Source organism: Panulirus ornatus, chromosome 1, assembly GCF_036320965.1.
Source record: "Panulirus ornatus isolate Po-2019 chromosome 1, ASM3632096v1, whole genome shotgun sequence".
In the NCBI taxonomy this organism is placed as follows: Eukaryota; Metazoa; Arthropoda; class Malacostraca; order Decapoda; family Palinuridae; genus Panulirus; species Panulirus ornatus.
This window is the reverse complement of record NC_092224.1, coordinates 44,105,669-44,130,341: the sequence shown is the minus strand read 5'-3', so window position 1 is coordinate 44,130,341 and position 24,673 is coordinate 44,105,669. Positions and strand designations below refer to the sequence as shown.

Genomic DNA, 24,673 nt, shown 5'->3' with positions numbered 1-24,673 from the left:
AGAAGAAAGCTGAGAGGAAATGTGAATAAGAGCAAGGTTATTAGGTACAGTAGTGTTGAGGGACAAGTCAATTGGGAGGTAAGTTTGAATGGAGAAAAACTGGAGGAAGTGAAGTATTTTAGGTATCTGATAGTGGATCTGTCAGCAGATGGAACCATGGAAGCGGAAGTGAATCATAGGGTGGGGGAGGGGGCGAAATTTCTGAGAGCATTGAAGAATGTGTGGAAGTCGAGAACATTTTCTCGGAAAGCAAAAATAGTTATGTTTGAAGGAATAGTAGTTCCAACAATGTTATATGGTTGCGAGGTGTGGGCTATAGTTGTGCAGAGGAGGGTGGATGTGCTGAAAATGAGATGTTTGAGGACAATATGTGGTGTGAGGTAGTTTGATCGAGTAAGTAATGTAAGGGTAAGGGAGATGTGTGGAAATAAAAAGAGCGTGGTTGAGAGAGCAGAAGAGGGTGTTTTGAAATGGTTTGGTCACATGGAGAGAACGAGTGAGGAAAGATTGACCAAGAGGATATATGTGTCGGAGGTGGAGGGAACGAGGAGAAGTGGGAGACTAAATTGGAGGTGGAAAGATGGAGTGAAAAAGATTGTGAGTGATTAGGGCCTGAACATGCAGGAGGGTGAAAGGCGTGCAAGGAATAGAGTGAATTGGAACGATGTGGTATACTGGGGTCGACGTGCTGTCAGTGGATTGAACCAGGGCATGTGAAGCATCTTGGGTAAACCATGGAAACTTCTGTGGTTCCTGGATGTGGGAAGGGAGCTGTCGTTTCGGTGCATTATTACATGACAGCTAGAGACTGAGTATGAACGAATGTGGCCTTTGTTGTCTTTTCTTAGCGCTACCTCGTGCACATGAGGGGGAGGGGTTTTTTATTTAATCTGTGGCGGGGTGGCGATGGGAATGAATAAAGGCAGACAGTATGAATTATGTACATGTATATATATGTATATGTCTGTGTGTGTATATATATATGTATACATTGAGATGTATAGGTTGTATATTTGTATATTTGCGTGTGTAGATGTGTATGTATATACATGTGTATGTGGGTGGGTTGGGCCATTCTTTCATCAGTTTCCTTGAAGTGTTATTAGTATGGCTTTGATTGGGATCTCTGCTGCCTGTACCATCTAAGCTAACATTGAAAAAAGAAAGTTATTCCTGTAAGCCTGTAAGCCTTTTTTCATTATTGCAATTCAAAATTTTTGGTTAGATTCAGTGTATATTGATCACTGGCTTGATAATGATGATAATGATCTTGTTTGTGTCATTAAACTTTTGTCTGATTATTGTCAACATTTCTTCTAACTTTCGTAGTTAGATTGATCTCACAGGTATTTCCTTATGAAAAAAACTCTGATGGCTTTTTAAGTGTTTCACCCAGCTATCCTTCTTCAGACACATGCTGAGCTCTGATTTGCATTCCAGTGTAGATGCCACTTTCCTATGCCTTTTAACAAAAGAAACTATTATTGAAAGGTATACTTGCTGGGGCCTTATAATGAACTCAAAGTAGATGCACACAAAGAAAACACTGGGGAAAAAATCCTTGAGGAAAGAGTGGGCTGTCAGTGTGTTGTGTATGGGCAGGACACATGAAAGCGTTCTGCACAAAAAAGATATTAGACACTGACAACATTCAAAGCTTATGCTTGGTTTTCCGCAATGACTAGGTTGATCTGGTTACATTGTGACATATGATTTTTGAATATCTGAAATATATTTTGAATATGAAGAAATAGAGAAAAGCAAAGTTTTCTGAATATTCTCTTTCTTATATCTTGTCATTACATTGCTAAAGCAAGAAGCGGCAATCAGATATGAAATTTTTTTCATACTTGATTGCGGTTTTGTACATTAGTGGGTTAGTGCCAAGAAAAGGATGAAGAAAGACACATCCACTAACATACACACACATATATTATTTTTATCATTATTATACTAGATCACCACTTCCTGCTTCTGCGAGGTAGTGCCAGGAAACAGATGAAGAATGGCCCATCCACTCATGTACACATACATATACATAAACATCCATGTTTATATATTTTATATATTATACTTAGTCGCTGTCTCCCACATTAGCAAGATAGCGCAAGGAAACAGACTGAAGAATGACCCAACCCACCCACATACACATGTGCATACATATACGCCCACACACGCACATATACATACCTATACATTTCAACGTATACATTCACATATTAATACACATGTACATACTCATACTTGCTGCCTTCATCCATTCCCGTCACCACCCTGCCACACTTGAAATGGCACTCCCCTCCCCCCTGCACGCGTTAGATAGCACTAGGAAAAGACGACAAAGGCCACATTTGTTCTCTCAGTCTCTAACTGTCACGTGTAATGCACCCAAACCATAGCTCCCTTTCCACATCCATGCCCCACAAAACTTTCCATGATTTACCCCAGATGCTTCACATGCCCTGGTTCAATCCATTGACAGCACGTCAACCCCGGTATACCACAGCATTCCAATTCACTCTATTCCTTGCATGCCTTTCACCCTCCTGTGTGTTCAGGCCCCAGTTGCTCAAAATCTTTTTCACTCCATCCTTCCACCTCCAATTTGGTTTCCCACTTCTCCTCATTCCCTCCACCCCAGACACATATATCCTTTTTGTCAGTCTTTCCTCACTCATTCTATCCGTGTGACCAAACCATTTCAGTACAACCTCTTCTGCTCTCTCAACCACTCTCTTTTTATTACCACACATCTCTCTTACCCTTTCATTACTTACTCGATCAAACCACCTCACACCAAATATTCTCCTCATACATTTCATTTCATTTCATTTTTTTTTTTTTTTTTTTAAATTTTCCAAAAGAAGGAACAGAGAAGGGCGCCATATGAGGATATTCCCTCAAAGGCCCAGTCCTCTGTTCTTAACGCTACCTCGCTAATGCGGGAAATGGCGAATAGTATGAAAAAAAAAAAAAAAACATTTCATTTCCAACACATCCACCCTCCTTTGTATAACCCTGTCTGTAGCCCACGCCTCAAAACCGTATAACATTGTTGGAACCACTATTCCTTCAAACATACCCATTTTTGCTCTCTGAGATAGCTTTCTCACCTTCCACACATTCTTTAATGCTCCCAGAATCTCTCTCTCTCTCTCTCTCTCTCTCTCTCTCTCTCTCTCTCTCTCTCTCTCTCTCTCTCTCTCTCTCTCTCTCTCTCTCTCTCTTCTCTCTCTCTCTTTCTCTCTCTCTCTTTCTCTCTCTCTCTTCTCTCTCTCTCTCTCTCTCTCTCTCTCTCTCTCTCTCTCTCTCTCTCTCTCTCTCTCTCTCTCTCTCTCTCTCTCTCTCTCTTCCATGGTTCCATCCGTTGCCAAATCCACTCCCAGATATCTAAAACACTTCTTCCTCCAGTTTTTCTCCATTCAGACTTACCTCCCAATTTACTTGTCCCTCAACCCTACTGTACCAAATAACCTTGTTCTTATTCACATTTACTCTCAACTTTCTTCTTTCACACACTTTACCAAACTCAGTCACCAACTTCTGCAGTTTCTCACCTGAATCAGCCCCTAGTGCTGTATCATCAGCAAACAACAACTGGCTCACTTCCCAAGCTCGCTTATCCTCAACAGACTGCATAGTTGCCCCTCTCTCCAAAACTCTTGCATTCACCTCCCTAACAACCCCATCCATAAACAAATTAAACAACCATGGAGACATCACACACCCCTGCCGCAAACCAACATTCACTGGGAACCAATCACTTTCCCCTCTTCCTACTTGTACACATGCCTTACATCCTTGATAAAAACTTTTCACTGCTTTTAACAACTTACCTCCCATACCTTATACTCTTAATGCCTTCCACAGAGCATATCTATCAACTCTAACATATGCCATCTCCAGATCCATAAATACTACATGCAAATCCATTTGTTTTTCCAAGTATTTCTCACATGCATTCTTGAAAGCAAACACCTCATCCACACATCCTCTACCACTTCTGAAACCACACTGCTTTTCCCCAATCTGATGCTCTGCTCTGTACAAGCCTTGACCCTCTCAATCAATGCCTTCCCATATAATTTCCCAGGAATACTCAACAAACTTATACCTCTGTGTAATTTGAACACTCATCTCTATCCCCTTTGCCTTTATACAGTAGCACTAAGCATGCATTCCATCAATCCTCAGGCACTTCACCATGAACCATACATACATTGAATATCCTTACCAACCAGTCAGCAGCACAGTCACCCCCTCTTTTAATAAATTCCACAGCAATACCATCCAGACCCATCGCCTTGCCAACTTTCATCTTCCGCAACGCTTTCACCTTCTCTTTTCTGTTTACCAAATCATTCTCCCTAACTCTCTCATTTCGCACACCACCTTGACCAAAACACCCTATATCTGCCACTCTATCAACAAACACATTCAACAAACCTTCAAAATACCCACCATCTCCTCACTTCACCGCTACTTGTTATTACCTCCCCATTAACACCCTTCACTGATGTGTTCATCTGTTCTCTTGTTTTATGCACTTTATATACCTCCCTCCAAAACATCTTTTTATTCTCCCTAAAATTTAATGATACTCTCACCCCAACTCTCATTTGCACTCTTTTTCACCTCTTGCACCTTTCTCTTGACCTCTTGCCTCTTTCTTTTATACATCTCCCAGTCATTTGCACTATTACCCTGCAAAAATTGTCCCAATGCCTCTCTCTTCTCTTTCACAAACAATCTTACTTCTTCATCCCACCACTCACTACCCTTTGTAATCTGCCCACCTCCCACCTTTCTCATGCCACAGGCATCTTTTGCACAAGCTATCTCTGCTTCCTTAAATACATCCCAATCCTCCCTCACTCCCTTTATATCATTTGCTCTCACCTTTTTCCATTCTGCACTCAACCTCTCCTTGTACTTCCTCACACATCTCCTTTCCAAGCTCACTTACTCTCACCAACATTCACCCCAACATTCTCTCTCCTTTTCTGAAAACCTCTACATATCTTCACCTTCGCCTGCACAATATAATGATCAGACATCCGTCCAGTTGCTCCTCTCAGCACATTAACATCCAAAAGTCTTTCTCTCACATGCCTATCTATTAACACATAATTCAATAATGTTCTCTGGCCATCTCTTCTGCTTACGTATACTTATGTATATCTCTCTTTTTAAACCAGGTATTCCCAATCACCAGTCCTTTTTCAGCAAATCTACAAGCTCTTCACCGTTTCCGTTTACAACACTGAACACCCCATGTACACCAGTTATAGTCTCAATTGCCACATTACTCACCTTTGCATTCAAATCACCCATCATTATAACCCAGTCTCATGCATCAACGCTGCTGACACACTCACTCAGCTGCTCCTAAAACACTTGCCTCTCATGATCTTTCTTCTCGTGACCAGGTGCATAGGCACCAATAATCACCTCTCTCTCTCTCTCTCTCTCTCTCTCTCTCTCTCTCTCTCTCTCTCTCTCTCTCTCTCTCTCTCTCTCTCTCTCTCTCCGTCCACGATCAGTTTTACCCATATCAGTCTAGAGTTTACTTTCTTACACTCAATCACATACTCCCACAACTACTGCTTCAGGAATAGTGCTACTCCTTCCTTTGTTCTTGTCCTCTCACCAACCCCTGACTTACCCTGACTTTTGTCCTCTCACCAACCCCTGACATTCCCAGACCACTCTTCCCCTTTATCCTTGAGCTTTGTTTCACTCAGAGCTAAAATATCAAGGTTCCTTTCCTTAAGCATAATACCTATCTCTCCTTTTTCCTCTTCTTGGTTACATCCACACACATTTAGACACCGCAATCTGAGCCTTCGAGGAGGATGAGCACTCGCTGCATGACTCCTTCTGTTTCTTCTTTTTAGAAAGTTAGAATAGAAGGAGGGGAGGGTTTCTATCCCCCCCGTTCCCATTCCCTTTAGTCACCTTCTATGACACTTGAGGAATGCATAGGAAGTATTCTTTCTCCCCTATCCCAGGGATAGGGGATATACTCATGTATAGACATAAATGCCCCATACACGCACATATACATACATATATATTTCAGTGTATACATACATATACATGCACAGGCATATACATATATACACATGTACATATCCAAACTTAGTTTGCTGCCTTCATCCATGCTCGTCACCACCTCACCACACATGAAATAACATCCCTCCCCTCTAGCAAGGCAGTCCCACGAACAGACAAAATGGCCACATTTGTTCACACTCAGTCTTTATCTGTCATGTGTAAAGCACCGAAACCAAAGTTCCCTTTTTACATCCAGGTCCCACAGACCTTTCCATGGTTTACCCTAGTATAATAGATATATTATTGTTTATTTATTTGTTTTACCTTGTCGCTTTCTCCTGTGTTAGCAAGGTAGCACAAGGAAACAGACAAAAGAATGGCCCAACCCTCCCACATACACATGTATGTACATACACGTCCACACATGCAAATATACATACCTATACATCTCAATGTATACATATATATACACACACAGACATATACATGTATACACATTTACATAATTCATACTGTCTGCCTTTATTCATTCCCGTCGCCACCCCGCCACACATGAAATAACAACCACTTCCCCCAGCATGTGCGCGAGGTAGCGCTAGGAAAAGACAACAAAGGCCACATTCGTGTACACAGCAATCTCTAGCTGTCATGTAATAATGCATCGAAACCACAGCTCCCTTTCCACATCCAGGCCCCACAAAACTTTCCATGGTTTACCCCAGACGCTTCACATTCCCTGGTTCAATCCATTGACAGCAAGTCGATCCCGGTATACCACACCTTCCAATTCAAGCTATTCCCTGCACACCTTTCACCCTCCTGCATGTCCAGGCCCCAATCACTCAAAATTTTTTTCACTCCATCTTTCCACTTTTCCTCGTTCCCTCCACCTCTGACACATATTTCCTCTTTCCTCACTCATTCTGTCCATGTGACCATTTCAAAACACCCTTTTCTGCTCTCTCAACCACACTCTTTTTATTACCGCACATCTCTCTTACCTTATTATTACTTACTTGATCAAACCATCTCACACTACATATTGTCGTCAAATATCTCATTTCCAGCACATCCATCCTCCTGTGCACAACTCTATCTATAGCCCACACCTCGCAACCATATAACATTGTTGGAACCGCTATCCCTTCAAACATACCCAATTTTGCTTTCCGAGATAATGTTCTTGACTTCCACACATTCTTCAACGCTCCCAGAACTTTCGCCCCCTCCCCCACCCTATGACTCACTTCCGCTTCCGTGGTTCCATCCACTGCCCAATTTACTCTCAGATATCTAAAACCTTCACCTCCTCTAGTTTTTCTCCATTCAAACTTACCTCCCAATTGACTTGTCCCTCACCCTACTGTACCTAATAACCTTGCTCTTATTCATGTCCCTCACCCTACTGTACCTAATAACCTTACTCTTATTCACATTTACTCTCAGCTTTCTTCTTTCACACGTTTTACCAAACTCAGTCACCAGCTTCTGCAGTTTCTTGCATGAATCAGCCACCAGCGCTGTATCATCAGTGAACAACAACTGACTCACTTCCCAAGCTCTTTCATCCACAACAGACTGCATACTTGCCCCTCTTTCCAAAACTCTTGCATTCACCTCCCTAATAACCCCATCCATAAACAAATTAAACAACCAAGGAGACATCACACACCCCTGCCGCAAACCACCATTCACTGAGAACCAATCACTCTCCTCTCTTCCTACACGTACACATGCCTTACATCCTCGATAAAAACTTTTCACTGCTTCTAACGACTTGTCTCCCACACCATATATTCTTAATACCTTTCACAGAGCATCTCTATCAGCTCTATCATATTCCTTCTCCAGATCCATAAATGCTACATACAAATCCATTTGCTTTTCTAAGTGTTTCTCACATATATTCTTCAAAGCAAACATCTGATCCACACATCCTCTACCACTTCTGAAACCACACTGCTCTTCCCCAATCTGATGCTCTGTACATGCCTTCATCCTCTCAATCAATACCTTCCCATATAATTTCCCAGGAATGCTCAACAAACTTATACATATGTAATTTAAGCACTCACTTTTATCCCATTTGCCTTTGCACAGTGGCACTATGTAAGCATACCACAAATCCTCAAGCCCCTCACCATGAGTCATACACATTAAGTAACCTTACCAACTAGTCAACAATGCAGAAACCCCTTTTTTTTTGATAATTTCCACTGCAATACCATCCAAACCCACTGCCTTGCTGGCTTTCATCTTCCGCAAAGCTTTTACTACTACTTCTCTGTTTACCAAATCATTCTCCCTAACCCTCTTACTTTGCACACCACCTCGACCAAAACACCCTATATCTGCCACTCTATCATCAAACACATTCAACAAACCTTCAAAATACTCACTCCATCTCCTTCTCATCACCACTACTTGTTATCACCTCCCCATTAGCCCCCTTCACTGAAATTCCCATTTGTTCCCTTGTCTTATGCACTTTATTTACCTCCATCCAAAACATCTTTTTATTCTCGCCTTGCTGGCTTTCATCTTCCGCAAAGCTTTTACTACTACTTCTCTGTTTACCAAATCATTCTCCCTAACCCTCTTACTTTGTACACCACCTCGACCAAAACACCCTATATCTGCCACTCTATCATCAAACACATTCAACAAACCTTCAAAATACTCACTCCATCTCCTTCTCATCACCACTACTTGTTATCACCTCCCCATTAGCCCCCTTCACTGAAGTTCCCATTTGTTCCCTTGTCTTACGCACTTTATTTACCTCCTTCCAAAACATCTTTTTATTCTCCCTAAAATTTAATGATACTCTCTCACCCCAACTCTCATGTGCCTCTTTTTCACCTCTTGCACCTTTCTCTTTACATCCTGCCTCTTTCTTTTATACATCTCCCAGTCATTTGCATTATTTCCTTGCAAAAACCATCCAAATGCCTCTCTCTTCTCTTTCACTAATAATCTTACTTCTTCATCCCACCACTCACTACCCTTTCTAATCTGCCCACCTCCCATGCTTCTCATGCTACAAGCATCTTTTGCGCAAGACATCACTGCTTCCCTAAATACATCCCATTCCTCCTCCACTCCCCTTACGTCCTTTGTTCTTTCCTTTTTCCATTCTGTACTCAGTCTCTCCTGGCACTTCCTCACACAATTCTTCTTCCCAAGCTCACTTACTCTCACCATTCTCTTCACCCCAACATTGTCTTTTTTTTTCTGAAAAGCTCTACAAATCTTCACCTTCGCCTCCACAAGATAATGATCAGACATCCCTCCAGTTGCACCTCTCAGCATGTTAACATCCAAAAAGTCTCTCTTTCGTGCGCCTATCAATTAACACGTAATCCAATAACGCTCTCTGGCCATCTCTCCTACTTACGTATACTTATGTATATCTCGCTTTTTAAACCAGGTATTCCCAATCACCAGTCCTTTTTCAGCATTATCATAAATCTACAAGCTCTTCACCATTTCCATTTATAACACTGAACATCTAATGTACACCAATTAATCCCTCAACTGCCACATTACTCACCTTTGCATTCAAATCACCCATCACTATAACCCGGTCTCGTGCATCAAAACTACTAACACACTCACTCAGCTGCTCCCAAATCACTTGTCTTTCATGATGTTTCTTCTCATGCCCAGGTGCATATGCACCAATAATCACCCATCTCTCTCCATCCACTTTCAGTTTTACTTTCTTACATTCTATCACATACTCCCACCACTCCTGTTTCAGGAGTAGTGCTACTCCTTCCCTTGCTCTTGTCCTCTCACTAACCCCTGACTTTACTCCCAAGACATTCCCAAACCACTCTTCCCCTTTACCCTTGAGCTTCGTTTCACTCAGAGCCAAAACATCCAGGTTCTTTTCCTCAAACATACTACCTATCTCTCCTTATTTCTCATCTTGGTTACATCCACACACATATAAACACCCCTATCTGAGCCAGTCGTAGAAGGCGACTGGAGGGGACTGGAGCGGGGGGCCAGAAATCCTCCCCTCCTTGTACTTTTTTAACTTTCTAAAATGGGAAACAGAAGAAGGAGTCACGCGGGGAGTGCTCATCCTCCTCGAAGGCTCAGATTGGGGTGCCTAAATGTGTGTGGATATAACCAAGATGTGAAAAAAGGAGAGATAGGTAGTATGTTTGAGGAAAGGAACCTGGATGTTTTGGCTCTGAGTGAAACGAAGCTCAAGGGTAAAGGGGAAGAGTGGTTTGGGAATGTCTTGGGAGTAAAGTCAGGGGTTAGTGAGAGGACAAGAGCAAGGGAAGGAGTAGCACTACTCCTGAAACAGGAGTGGTGGGAGTATGTGATAGAATGTAAGAAAGTAAAACTGAAAGTGGATGGAGAGAGATGGGTGATTATTGGTGCATATGCACCTGGGCATGAGAAGAAACATCATGAAAGACAAGTGATTTGGGAGCAGCTGAGTGAGTGTGTTAGTAGTTTTGATGCACGAGACCGGGTTATAGTGATGGGTGATTTGAATGCAAAGGTGAGTAATGTGGCAGTTGAGGGAATAATTGGTATACATGGGGTGTTCAGTGTTGTAAATGGAAATGGTGAAGAGCTTGTAGATTTATGTGCTGAAAAAGGACTGATGATTGGGAATACCTGGTTTAAAAAGCGAGATATACATAAGTATACTTATGTAAGTAGGAGAGATGGCCAGAGAGCGTTATTGGATTACGTGTTAATAGACAGGCGCGCGAAAGAGAGACTTTTGGATGTTAATGTGCTGAGAGGTGCAACTGGAGGGATGTCTGATCATTATCTTGTGGAGGCTAAGGTGAAGATTTGTATGGGTTTTCAGAAAAGAAGAGTGAATGTTGGGGTGAAGAGGGTGGTGAGAGTAAGTGAGCTTGGGAAGGAGACTTGTGTGAGGAAGTACCAGGAGAGACTGAGTACAGAATGGAAAAAGGTGAGAACAATGGAAGTAAGGGGAGTGGGGGAGGAATGGGATGTATTTAGGGAATCAGTGATGGATTGCACAAAAGATGCTTGTGGCATGAGAAGAGTGGGAGATGGGTTGATTAGAAAGGGTAGTGAGTGGTGGGATGAAGAAGTAAGAGTATTAGTGAAAGAGAAGAGAGAGGCATTTGGACGATTTTTGCAGGGAAAAAATGCAATTGAGTGGGAGATGTATAAAAGAAAGAGACAGGAGGTCAAGAGAAAGTTGCAAGAAGTGAAAAAAAGGGCAAATGAGAGTTGGGGTGAGAGAGTATCATTAAATTTTAGGGAGAATAAAAAGATGTTCTGGAAGGAGGTAAATAAAGTGCGTAAGACAAGGGAGCAAATGGGAACTTCAGTGAAGGGCGCAAATGGGGAGGTGATGACAAGTAGTGGTGATGTGAGGAGATGGAGTGAGTATTTTGAAGGTTTGTTGAATGTGTTTGATGATAGAGTTGCAGATATAGGGTGTTTTGGTCGAGGTGGTGTGCAAAGTGAGAGGGTTAGGGAAAATGATTTGGTAAACAGAGAAGAGGTAGTAAAAGCTTTGCGGAAGATGAAAGCCGGCAAGGCAGCAGGTTTGGATGGTATTGCAGTGGAATTTATTAAAAAAGGGGGTGACTGTATTGTTGACTGGTTGGTAAGGTTATTTAATGTATGTATGACTCAAGGTGAGGTGCCTGAGGATTGGCGGAATGCGTGCATAGTGCCATTGTACAAAGGCAAAGGGGATAAGAGTGAGTGCTCAAATTACAGAGGTATAAGTTTGTTGAGTATTCCTGGTAAATTATATGGGAGGGTATTGATTGAGAGGGTGAAGGCATGTACAGAGCATCAGATTGGGGAAGAGCAGTGTGGTTTCAGAAGTGGTAGAGGATGTGTGGATCAGGTGTTTGCTTTGAAGAATGTATGTGAGAAATACTTAGAAAAGCAAATGGATTTGTATGTAGCATTTATGGATCTGGAGAAGGCATATGATAGAGTTGATAGAGATGCTCTGTGGAAGGTATTAAGAATATATGGTGTGGGAGGCAAGTTGTTAGAAGCAGTGAAAAGTTTTTATCGAGGATGTAAGGCATGTGTACGTGTAGGAAGAGAGGAAAGTGATTGGTTCTCAGTGAATGTAGGTTTGCGGCAGGGGTGTGTGATGTCTCCATGGTTGTTTAATTTGTTTATGGATGGGGGTTGTTAGGGAGGTGAATGCAAGAGTTTTGGAAAGAGGGGCAAGTATGAAGTCTGTTGGGGATGAGAGAGCTTGGGAAGTGAGTCAGTTGTTGTTCGCTGATGATACAGCGCTGGTGGCTGATTCATGTGAGAAACTGCAGAAGTTGGTGACTGAGTTTGGTAAAGTGTGTGAAAGAAGAAAGTTAAGAGTAAATGTGAATAAGAGCAAGGTTATTAGGTACAGTAGGGTTGAGGGTCAAGTCAATTGGGAGGTGAGTTTGAATGGAGAAAAACTGGAGGAAGTAAAGTGTTTTAGATATCTGGGAGTGGATCTGGCAGCGGATGGAACCATGGAAGCGGAAGTGGATCATAGGGTGGGGGAGGGGGCGAAAATTCTGGGAGCCTTGAAGAATGTGTGGAAGTCGAGACCATTATCTCGGAAAGCAAAAATGGGTATGTTTGAAGGAATAGTGGTTCCAACAATGTTGTATGGTTGCGAGGCGTGGGCTATGGATAGAGTGGTGCGCAGGAGGATGGATGTGCTGGAAATGAAATGTTTGAGGACAATGTGTGGTGTGAGGTGGTTTGATCGAGTGAGTAACGTAAGGGTAAGAGAGATGTGTGAAAATAAAAAGAGCGTGGTTGAGAGAGCAGAAGAGGGTGTTTTGAAATGGTTTGGGCACATGGAGAGAATGAGTGAGGAAAGATTGACCAAGAGGATATATGTGTCGGAGGTGGAGGGAACGAGGAGAAGAGGGAGACCAAATTGGAGGTGGAAAGGTGGAGTGAAAAAGATTTTGTGTGATCGGGGCCTGAACATGCAGGAGAGTGAAAGGAGGGCAAGGAATAGAGTGAATTGGATCGATATGGTATACTGGGGTTGACGTGCTGTCAGTAGATTGAATCAGGGCATGTGAAGCGTCTGGGGTAAACCATGGAAAGCTGTGTAGGTATGTATATTTGCGTGTGTGGACGTATGTATATACATGTGTATGGGGGTGGGTTGGGCCATTTCTTTCGTCTGTTTCCTTGCGCTACCTCGCAAACGCGGGAGACAGCGACAAAGCAAAAAAAAAAAAAAAAAAAAAAATCTGAGCCTTCGAGGGGGATGAGCACTCACCGCGTGACTCCTTCTGTTTCCCCTTTTAGAGAGTTAAAAATACAAGGAGGGGAGGGTTTCCAGCCCTCCCGCTCCCGTCCCCTTTAGTCGTCTTCTACGACACGTGAGGAATGCGTGGGAAATATTCTTTCTCCCCTTTCCCCTGGGATAGGGGAGAAATATCTTCCCTTATAATTTCCCCGTTTGTGAAAGTGTGTGAAAGATGAAAGTTAAGAGTAAATGTGAATAAGAGCAAGGTAATTAGGTACAGTAGGGTTGAGGGTCAAGTCAATTGGGAGGTAAGTTTGAATGGAGAAAAACTGGAGGAAGTAAAGTGTTTTAGATATCTGGGAGTGGATCTGGCAGCGGATGGGACCATGGAAGCGGAAGTGGAGCGTAGGGTGAGGGAGGGGGTGAAAATCCTGGGAGCCTTGAAGAATGTGTGGAAGTCGAGAACATTATCTCGGAAAGCAAAAATGGGTATGTTTGAAGGAATAGTGGTTCCAAAAATGTTGTATGGTTGCGAGGCGTGGGCTATGGATAGAGTTGTGCGCAGGAGGATGGATGTGCTGGAAATGAGATGTTTGAGGACAATGTGTTGTGTGAGGTGGTTTGATCGAGTAAGTAACGTAAGGGTAGGAGAGATGTGTGGTAATAAAAAGAGCGTGGTTGAGAGAGCAGAAGAGGGTGTTTTGAAATGGTTTGGGCACATGGAGAGAATGAGTGAGGAAAGATTGACCAAGAGGATATATGTGTCGGAGGTGGAGAGAACGAGGAGAAGTGGGAGACCAAATTGGAGGTGGAAAGATGGAGTGAAAAAGATTTTGTGTGATCGGGGCCTGAACATGCAGGAGGGTGAAAGGAGGGCAAGGAATAGAGTGAATTGGATCGATGTGGTATACTGAGGTTGACGTGCTGTCAGTGGATTGAATCAGGGCATGTGAAGCGTCTGGGGTAAACCATGGAAAGCTGTGTAGGTATGTATATTTGCGTGTGTGGACGTATGTATATACATGTGTATTGGGGTGGGTTGGGCCATTTCTTTCGTCTGTTTCCTTGCGCTACCTCGCAAATGCGGGAGACTGACAAAGCAAAAAAAAAAAAAAAAAACTTCCCAGGAATACTCAACTATCTTATACCTCTGTAATTTGAACACTCACCCTTATCCCCTTTGCCTTTGTACAATGGCACTATGCATTCATTCCAGCAATCCTCATGTGTTTCTCCATGAGCCATACGTACATTGAATATCCTCACCAATCAGTGAACTACACAGTCACACCTTTTTGTAATATATTTCATTGCAGTACCATCCAATCCCACTACCTCTCGGGTTTTTGTCTTCTGCAATACTTTCACTACCTCCTTTCTCTTCACCAAATGATTCTCCCTGGCTCTCTCACTTCGCATACCACCTCAACTAAAACATGCTATATCTGCCACTCTATTATCAAACATATTCAACAAACCTTCAAAATCTCACTCCATCTCCTTCTCACTTAATCACTACTTGGTATTACCTCCCTTTTAGCTCCCCTCACTTAATCACTACTTGTTATTAGCTCCCTTCACCGATGTTACCATTTGTTCTCTTGTCTTGCACACTTTACTTAGTTCCTTCCAAAATATCTCTTTATTATTTTTACATATTTTTTATTATACCTTGTCGCTATTTCCCGCATTAGCGAGTTAGTGCAAGGAAACAGATGAAAGAATGGCCCAACCCACCCACATACATATGTATATACATGAACGCCCACACACGCACATATACATACCTATACCTTTCTCCATATACATAAATAGACATATACATCTATACTCATGTACATATTCATATATGCTGCCTTCATCCATTCCCACCACCATCCAGCCACACATGAAATGGAATCCCCCCTCCCGCCGCGTTCACGCAAGGTAGCGATAGGAAAAGACAACAAAGGCCATGTTCATTCATACTCAGTGTCTAGCTCCCTTTCCACATCCAGGCCCCACAAAACTTTCCATAGTTTATCCTAGACGCTTCACATGCCCTGGTTCAACCCATTATCAGCAGCATTGATTGGGAGTATTGAAGAATGTGTGGAAGGGGAGAACGTTATCTCGAAAAGCAAAAATGGGTATGTTTGAAGGAATAGTGGTTCCAACAATGTTATATGGTTGTGAGGCAGGGGCTATAGATAGGGTTATGAAGAGGAGGGTGGATGTGTTGGAAATGAGATGTTTGAGGACAATATGTGGTGTGAGGTGGTTCAATCAGGTAAGTAATGAAAGTGTGAGAGAGATGTGTGGTAATAAAAAGAGTGTTGTTGAGAGAGGAGAAGAGGGTGTATTGAAATGTTTTGGCTACATGGAGAGAATAGGTGAGGAAAGATATACAAAGAGGATATATGTGTCAGAGGTGAAGGGAACAAGGAGAAGTGGGAGACCAAATTGGAGGTCAACGGATGGAGTGAATAAGATTTTGAGCGATCATGGCCTGAACATACAGGAGGGTGAAAGGCATGCAAGGAATAGATTGAAATGGAAAGAAAGCATCTTTTTATTCTCCCTAGAATTGAATGATACTCTCACCCCAACTCACATTTGCCCTCTTTTTCACCTCTTGAACCTTTCTCTTGACCTCCTTCCTCTTTCTTTTATATATCTCCCAGTCATTTGCACTGCTTCCCTGCAAAAATCATACAAATGCCTCTCTCTTTTCTTTCACTAACAGTCTTACTTCCTCATCCCACCTCTCACTACCCTTTCTAATCTGCCCACCTCCCACCTTTCTCATGACACAAGCATCTTTTGTGCAAGTCATTACTGCTTTCCTAAATACATATGCATGTACATATTCATACTTGCAGCCTTCACCCATTCCTTCGCCACCTCGTCACACATGAAACACCCTCCCTGCCCCCTTCCCCCTGCATGTGCGATGTAGTGCTAGGAAAAGACAACAAAGGCCACATTCATTCACACTCTGTCTCTAGTGTTATGTGTAATGCACACTGAAACCACCGCTCCCTTTCCACATCCATTCCCCCCACATCTTTCCATGGTTTACCCCAGAAGCTTTGCATGCCCTGGTTCAATCCATTGACAGCACATCGACCCTGGTATACCACATCGTTCCACTTCGCTCTGTCCCTTGTACGACTTTCACCCTCCTGTATGTTCAGGCCCTGATCACTCAAAATCTGTTTCACTCCATCCTTCCACCTCCAATTTGGTCTCCCACTTCTCGTTCCCTCCAACTCTGACACATATATCGTCTTTGTTAATCTTTCCTCACTCATTCTCTCCATGTGACCAAACCATTTCAATGCCTCCTCTGCTGCTCTCTCAACCACACTCATTTTATCAACACACATCTCTCTGACCCTTTCATTTACTTACTTGATTAAACCCTCACTCCTCATATTATCCTCAAACATCTCATTTCCAACACATCCACCCTTTTCGGCACAACCTTATCCATATCCCATGCCTTACAACCATGTAACATTGTTGGGACCACTATTCCTTTAAACATACCCATTTTGCTCTCCTTCCACACATTCTTCAACGCTCCCATTACCTTTGCCCCCTCCCCAACCCTGTGACTTATTTCCAATTCCATTGTTCCATCCACTGCTAAATTGACTCCCAGACATCTAAAACAAGTATGATAAAAGATAAATTTTCTCTCCTACCCCTTGGGATAGGGGAGAAAGAATTTTCCCTCCATATTCCCTACATGTCAGCGAAGGTGACTAAGAGAGTGGGAATGGATGGAGGGCTGCAACTCCCTGCCTTGGTCATCCTCCTTAAATATTTAGTTTAGTCTGTTGTATTTGAATATATGTCGATGTAACCAGGATGAGAAGAAGGTAATACAAGTAGTATGTCTAAGGAGAGGAACCTGGATGTTCTGACCTTGTGCAAAATAAAGTTCGAGGTTAAAGGGGAAGATTGGTTTATGTGTTTCTTAGGAGTGACTTTGGTTTGAGGGAAAGAGCTAAGGAGGGGGTAGCAATACATCTCAAGCAGTTGTGGGAATGTGTGAAAGAGCCTAGTTGAGTGAGCTCCAGATCAATATAGGTAAAAATGAAATTGGGTTGTAATCAGAGGTGGATGATTATTAGCATTTTTTGCATCTAATCTAGAGAAGCAGGATGATGATATGCCACTGTTGCCACTGCCTCCACCTTCTCACACAGCTCATTCTTCGTAACTCTAGATTTCCTGTGATGAGTACCATGCACTAGCCCTCCCTTTTGGAAAAATGGTAGCTGCAGTAGTTTGAAGTAGTATGTAGGAACATTTAGGCAGCATTAGCTAGAAACATAAGGTAGTAGTAGCTAGGAGCATTACGTTGAAGTAGTCAGTACGAACATTAGTGAGGAGCCTCTACTAGCACTGTGCTAGAGTTTCCCTTTGATAGTGTCCTGTTAAGGGTGAGGTGCTAAAGGCACTGGAGTTCTTTAGTTATAAAGACTGTATTGCATTGCCTTCAGAAATATAGGTAGATAGATAGATAGATAGAAAGAATAGGAAAGTAGGTAAAAGATCATTCTTGGATTACATATTGATAAATAGCCATGCAAATGACAAACTTTTGGAAGCAAATGTGTTGAGAAAGACAATTGGTAGGATGTCTAATTATTACATGGTGGTGGCAAGGATGGAGATTTGTAGGGATTTCAGAAAAGAGGAAACGATATGAATGAGAAGTGGGTAGTGAATGTAAGCAAGCATGGAAAAGAGATGTGAAGAAATAATGAGAGAGATTGGGTGTTGAAGGGCAAGAGGTGAGAGTAAACAAAGTAAGGTGCATAGGTGAGGAATGGGATGTATATGAGGAAGCATTGCATATCTGCCAGGCCTTACCTCACCTACAACAGATTGCATAACTGCTCTTCTTTCTAAGACCTTTGCTTCACCACCCTTACCACTCCATCCGTAAACAAATTAAACATCCAGTGTTACATTACACATCCACCTCTCTTCCTACTCTCACACATGCCTTACTATTCAGATAAGAGTTTTGATGCTCCACACATACATATATGTTCTCCTGTACTGTCATCTATCTATCTATATCTCTGATGCCTGTTCCCCCTTGGGAACTCCCTCAAGGGGGTGCCCCATGGCAAATGATTCTCAATAACTTTTGAACTTCAGTGCTGCTTCTTAGTCTTTTGTGCGTCATCCTTAACAGGCCATTGGTGGAGGGCAGCTCTAGTGCAGTGTTTTCAGAGGCTCCTTGCTAATTTTCCCACCAACTACTTTAACCTAATGTGTCAACCTAATATTACTGTCATGCCGTACATGAATATCCCACCTTTCAAGTGCTAGCTCAACGAACAACCTAATGCAAGAGCTTGGGCCCAGCCTGGGTCTTGGGATGACGGCCCCCAAAGAGTTCACCAGGTATTCATGTCACTTCTTGTAGTCCTTATGCATTTCATCTTCATCAGTCAGCCTCTTGTGTATAGGACCTAAGACTCGTGTTCATATTATTTTCAGGACATTTACATATATACCCACCTTCCTGCTAGCACTCATTAACCTTATTTCATGTGCTCATCAATGCACTGGGGACCTTGGCTCCTTATTTCACCTTAGATTCTCTTCATTCTGTTGGTTCCACCTGCTGCCACACCCACTCCCAACCCTCTCCCTTCACTTACCTTTCCAAACTCAATCACAAACTTGTGCAGTTTCTTACACGAATCAGCCACTAGAGCTGTATCATTGGCAAACAACAACTGACTCACTTTCCAGGCCCCTTTCATCCCCAACAGACTGCTTACTCGCCCCTATGTCCAAAACTCCTGCATTCACCTCCTCAACCACCCCATCCATAAACAAACCAAACAATTTTGGGGACATCATACTCCCCTGCCGCAGACCAACATTCACTGGGAACCAATTACTCTCCTCTCTCCCCACTCGCACACATGCCTTACATCCTTGGTAAAAACTTTTCACTGCTTCTAGTAATTTTCCTCCCACACCATACATTCCCAAGCATCTCCATCTGCCCTATCACATGCCCTCTTCAGATCCATAAATGTTACATACAAATCCAACCACCCCTCTAAGCACCTCTCATACATTACTCGAAACAAACACGTGATCCACACATCCTTCACCACTTCCATCTCACACTGCTGTTCCCCAATCCAGTGCTCTGCATATACCCCCACCCTTGCTCACATTTTCCCAGGAACACTCAACAAACCCACGCATCTTTAGTTTGAACACTCACCCCCATTCCCTTTGCCTCTTTACAATGGCACTATGCATGCATTCTGCCAAAAGAAAACAGGGAAAAATGGGATGTGTGGAGAGGCTTCTTGGTCACCATTGGTGGATTTTTTTGTTACTTTTCTGTTACACAAATTTCAATTTTAAATACACTTATCTAGCCATCCTTCACTTGCTTGAAATGGCTATGGCTCAGCTGCATTGTCTTCGTTACATAAATGTGCATAAACTTCAGACTTTTAGACCTGAGCTGAAGGTCACCAAGGCTGCTTTTCTTCATCATCTCATGCTTTGTGTATAAAAAGCATTTCCTCTATCATGTCCCTAAGTGAATTTTTAGCCCCTTTAGTTTACTTTGGCAGACATTAAGACCACAGCACTTGGAATTTTTCCCTGCACTCTTCTTTGTGGTGTGAAAGGGACTGGTAGAAGTAAGTGTCTCATGTCATAGTACAATTCAGGACCTGGGTGTTTATAAGCATAAGAGCAAAGCGAGGACACATTTTATGAATTAAAAAAAATGATACATTATCTTTGCTATAGCTTCATATCATGAACTAAGTTGTTTTTTTGTGTGATGAATGGAACAGTTAATTGGATATTTACTCATGGTTTAGCATAAATGAAAAGTTCTTGGAAATTCTTTTGCTGTTTATGCTTACTCTGACTACAGCGTCTTTTGTTTTTGTATACATATTTACATTATTTGTTCTGTAATGTTGGTTATTATTCTTTTAGTTTCATAGGCAACAGGCAGTTCACTATTTAAGACTACAGCGTCTTCTGTTTTTGTATACATATTTACATTATTTGTTCTGTAATGTTGGTTATTCTTTTAGTTTCATAGGCAACAGGCAGTTCACTATTTAAGTCTACCATCATTTTGATTTAGTTTAAGAATATCATAATCTTTCATTTATTGGGACACTAGTGTTTTGAATGCCGTACTGAACCTTCTCTGAGCTGTGTTCTTCTCATTTTCATTTACGTTGTCCTAACTTCTTTAAAGAATAATGCAAAGAGTTGGAAATTTTTTTCTGAACTTTTTCTTTTCAGAACTTCTGTTCTTATCATCATTAAAAGCCATATTTAAAGTTGCCTTAATTGTAATTTGTCAGTTACCATTGATACCCAAACTTCCCAACAAAGACATTTTGAGGAGATCCTCATTTATAGTTTGAACTAAGTATTGATATGTTCATGTTGCAACTATGTCAGTAAATTATATTGAGGTCTTGTTGTGCAGATTGATTTAGATTCTGCCATGAGCTACTGGAAAGGATTAACCCTATAATGAATCCAATTACTCTCATACTGCATTGATTATGAATTTTTGCCTGCTGGACATAAAGTCATCATCTGTCTCCAGTCTTTATGCAGAGAGCCTTTGAATGTCAAAGACCTGTTATGATTATGTAATTTTTTATGTGAATTTTAGCTCCATCTTTTCTAGGCCAGGACATTATTGTCATCTGTGATATTTCCTCCAGATTTACCTGCTCTGACAGAGGTATGGATCAACATAGACTACACAGATGAAGCAGATATTGCTGTTATCCATCAAGCTCTCAAGGCTAAATATCGTGGCATTGACAGTATCTGTGGAGAGACTCCAGATGGAGGAAAATACGTTGTCGTCAGAAGGAGAAAAGGTAATCAGTACAGTCAAATTTGATATTTGATAGAAGCATTCTTTGCACTTTCTTCATACCTTAGAAAAAGCAACATCCAGTGTTATGAGAAGCAGTATGGGGATTTTACAGTGGTTAATAATTTTTATTTCCACATACTCCCATTGTGTCATAGAAGGCAACTGAGAGGGGCTGAAGTGAATGGTTAGAAACTCACCTTTTTGTATTTCAGTTTCTTAAATATTAAATGTAAGAAGGAGCCAGGTGAGGAGTATTTATGCACTTGGCTAGGAGAGAATGATGAAGAGAGTTTAGTGTTTTGGAAGCAGCTGATTGAGTGTGTCAGTTGTTTCAATGCAAGACACATGGCATTAGTGACATGTAATTTAAGTATGAAAGTGTGTAATGTGGCAGTCAAGGGTATAATTGGAGGGTATGGGATATTCAGTAAAGTGAAGAGAGATGGTGAACAGCTTATTAAGTGTGCTGCAGAAGTACTAAGGATTAGGAGAACCTGGTTTAGAATTAGGGAAGTACATATGTGGCTGAGCAGGGAAGATGGTCAACGGGCATTATTGGAATATGTACTAATTGATAGCAGTACAAAAGAGAGAGACTTGGGATGTTAATGTACCGAGAAAGGTAGTTAATGGGATGTCCAGTCATTACCTGGTGGAAACAAGGGTGAATATAGAGATTTTTAGAAAACAGGAAATGATAGGGGCATGGAAAGGGTGGTGAAAGTAGTTAAGTTTAAAAAACTGACCTCAACCAAGAAATAGATTGTAAAATGGCAAAAGGTTAAAGTATATGAAGCTAGGGATAGAGGGAGAGGAATGAAAGGTATTGAGGGAAACAGTACTGGCATGTGCAAAAGAAGTGTGAGGCATGCAGAGGGTGGGAGTTGAGCTGGTGAGAAAGGGTGGTGGGTAGTGGATGATGAAGTAAATTTAAATTGTCAAGTGAAAGAGAAAAGAATGGCGCATGGATGGTATGGGGGAGGAATACGAGTGATCGAGAGATGTATGAGAGAAACTGGTAGAAGGTCAAGAGGAAGGTACAGAGACTGAAAGGTGGGTGAATGAGAGTAAGGATAAGAGAGTATCCACAAACATTAGGGAGACTAAGATGTTTTGGAAGGGGGTTGATTATGTGGCAAAAGTGAGAATAAATGGGAACGTTGGTCAAGAGGGTAATTAAGGAACTTGTAACAGGCTGTGATGAGGTAAAGAGATGGAGTAGGTACTTTGAAAAATTGTTGAATGTGTTTGATAATAGAATGGCAGATGTAGGGTGTGTGGGTAGGGGAGGTATGGGAAGTGAGAGTCATGGAAGGTCGTTTGGTGAAGAGAGAGGAGGTGGGTAAAGCCATCTGCAAAATGAAGTATGGGAAGATGGTTGTAGTGGATGGTGTTGCAGTTGAATGTCTAAAGAAATTGATTAGTTGGATTTTCATATAGGAATGGATCATAATGAGGTGCATGTGGATTGGCAGAATGCATATATAGCGGCATTGTAGAGAGGCAAAGGGGACAAAGTTGAGTGTTGGAATTACTGAGGTATAAGTTTGCTGAGTGTATCCTGTGAAGTGAATGGAAGAGTGGTGATTAAGTGTGTTGGCATACATAGAGTATCAGACTTAGGAAGAACAGTATGGCTTCAAGAGGGATAGAGGGTGGATGGATTAGGTTTTTGCTCTGAAGAATGTATGTGAGAAATACTTTAGACAGATGATTTTTATGTAGTGTTTATGGATCTGGAGAAACCATGTGATAAGGTTGATAGAAATGCATTGTGGAAGGTGTTATGAATATATGGTGTGGGAGGAAAGCTATTAGATATTATTTATTTATTTTTTATTGTACTTTGTCGCTGTCTCTCGCGTCATGTGTCTCTAGCTGTCATGTGTAATGCATCGAAACCACAGCTCCCTTTCCATATCTAGGCCCCACAAAACTTTCCATGGTTTACCCCAGATGCTTCACATGCCCTGGTTCAATACATTGACAGCATGTCGACCACGATATACCACATCGTTCCAATTCACTCTGTTCCTTGCACCCCTTTCACCCTCCTGCATGTTCAGGCCCCGATCGCTCAAGATCTTTGTCACTCCATCCTTCCACCTCCAATTTGGTCTCCCACTTCTCCTTGTTCCCTCCACCTCTGACACATGTATCCTCTTTGTCAATCTTTCCTAACTCATTCTCTCCGTGTGACCAAACCATTTCGAAACACCCTCTTCTGCTGTCTAAACCACACTCTTTTTTATTACCACACATCTCTCTTACCCTATCATTACTTAGTCGATCAAACCGCTTCACACCACATATTGTCCTCAATTTCCAACACATCCACCCTCCTCCGCACAACTCTAGCCCATGCCTCGCAACCATATAACATTGTTGGAACCACTATTCCTTCAAACATACCCATTTTTGCTTTCCGAGATAATGTTCTCGCTTTCCACACATTTTTCACCGCTCCCAGAACTTTCACCCCCTCCCCCACCCTGTGACTCACTTCCGCTTCCGTGGTTCCATCCGCTCCCAAATCCACTCCCAGATATCTAAAACACTTCACTTTCTCCAGGTTTCTCCATTCAAACTTACCTCCCAATTGACTTGGCCCTCAACCCTACTGTACCTAATAACCTTGCTCTTATTCTCATTTACTCTCAGCTTTCTTCTTTCACATACTTTACCAATCTCAGTCACCAGCTTCTGCAGTTTCTCACCCGAATCAGCCACCAGCGCTGTATCATCAGCTAACAACAACTGACTCAATTCCCAAGCCCTCTCATGCAGAAGAGACTGCATCCTTCCCCCACTCTCCAAAACTCTGCATTAACCCCCCTAACAACCCCATCCATAAACAAATAAAACAGCCTTTGAGACACCTCGCACCTTTACCGCAAACCTACATTCACTGAGAACCAATCACTTTCCTCTCTTCCTACTTGTACACATGCCTTATATCCTTGATAAAAACCTTTCACTGCTTCTAACAACTTGCCTCCCACACCATATATTCTTAATACGTTCCACAGAGCATTTCTATCAACTCTAACATATGCCTTCTCCAGATCCATAAATGCTACATACAAATCCATTTGTTTTACTAAGTATTTCTCACATACATTCTTCAAAGCAAACACATGATCTACACATCTTCTACCACTTCTGAAACCATGCTGCTCTTCCCCAATTTGATGCTCTGTACATGCTTTCACCCTCTCAATCAATATCCTCCCATATAATTTCGTAGGAATACTCAAGAAACTTATACCTCTGTAATTTTAGCACTCACCTTTATCTCCTTTGCCTTTGTACAGTGGCACTATGCATGCATTCCACCAATCCTAGGGCACCTCACCATTAGTCATACATACATTAAATATCCTTATCAACCAGTAGCAACACAGTCACCCCATTTTTTAATAAATTCCACTGCAATACCATCCAAACCTGCTGCCTTGCCGGCTTTCATCTTCCGCAAAGCT

General features: G+C 42.1%; 1 protein-coding gene across 1 annotated transcript in view; it reads left to right on the top strand.

The window, feature by feature from the left end:
• The window catches only part of LOC139748811 (pseudouridylate synthase 7 homolog), a 558,239-nt gene that overhangs the window by 139,619 nt on the left and 393,947 nt on the right, over positions 1-24,673 (top strand). The window contains exon 6 of the mRNA XM_071662245.1: positions 21,031-21,192. Coding sequence (XP_071518346.1) covers positions 21,031-21,192 — 162 coding nt within the window. The remainder of the gene's footprint in view (positions 1-21,030; positions 21,193-24,673) is intronic.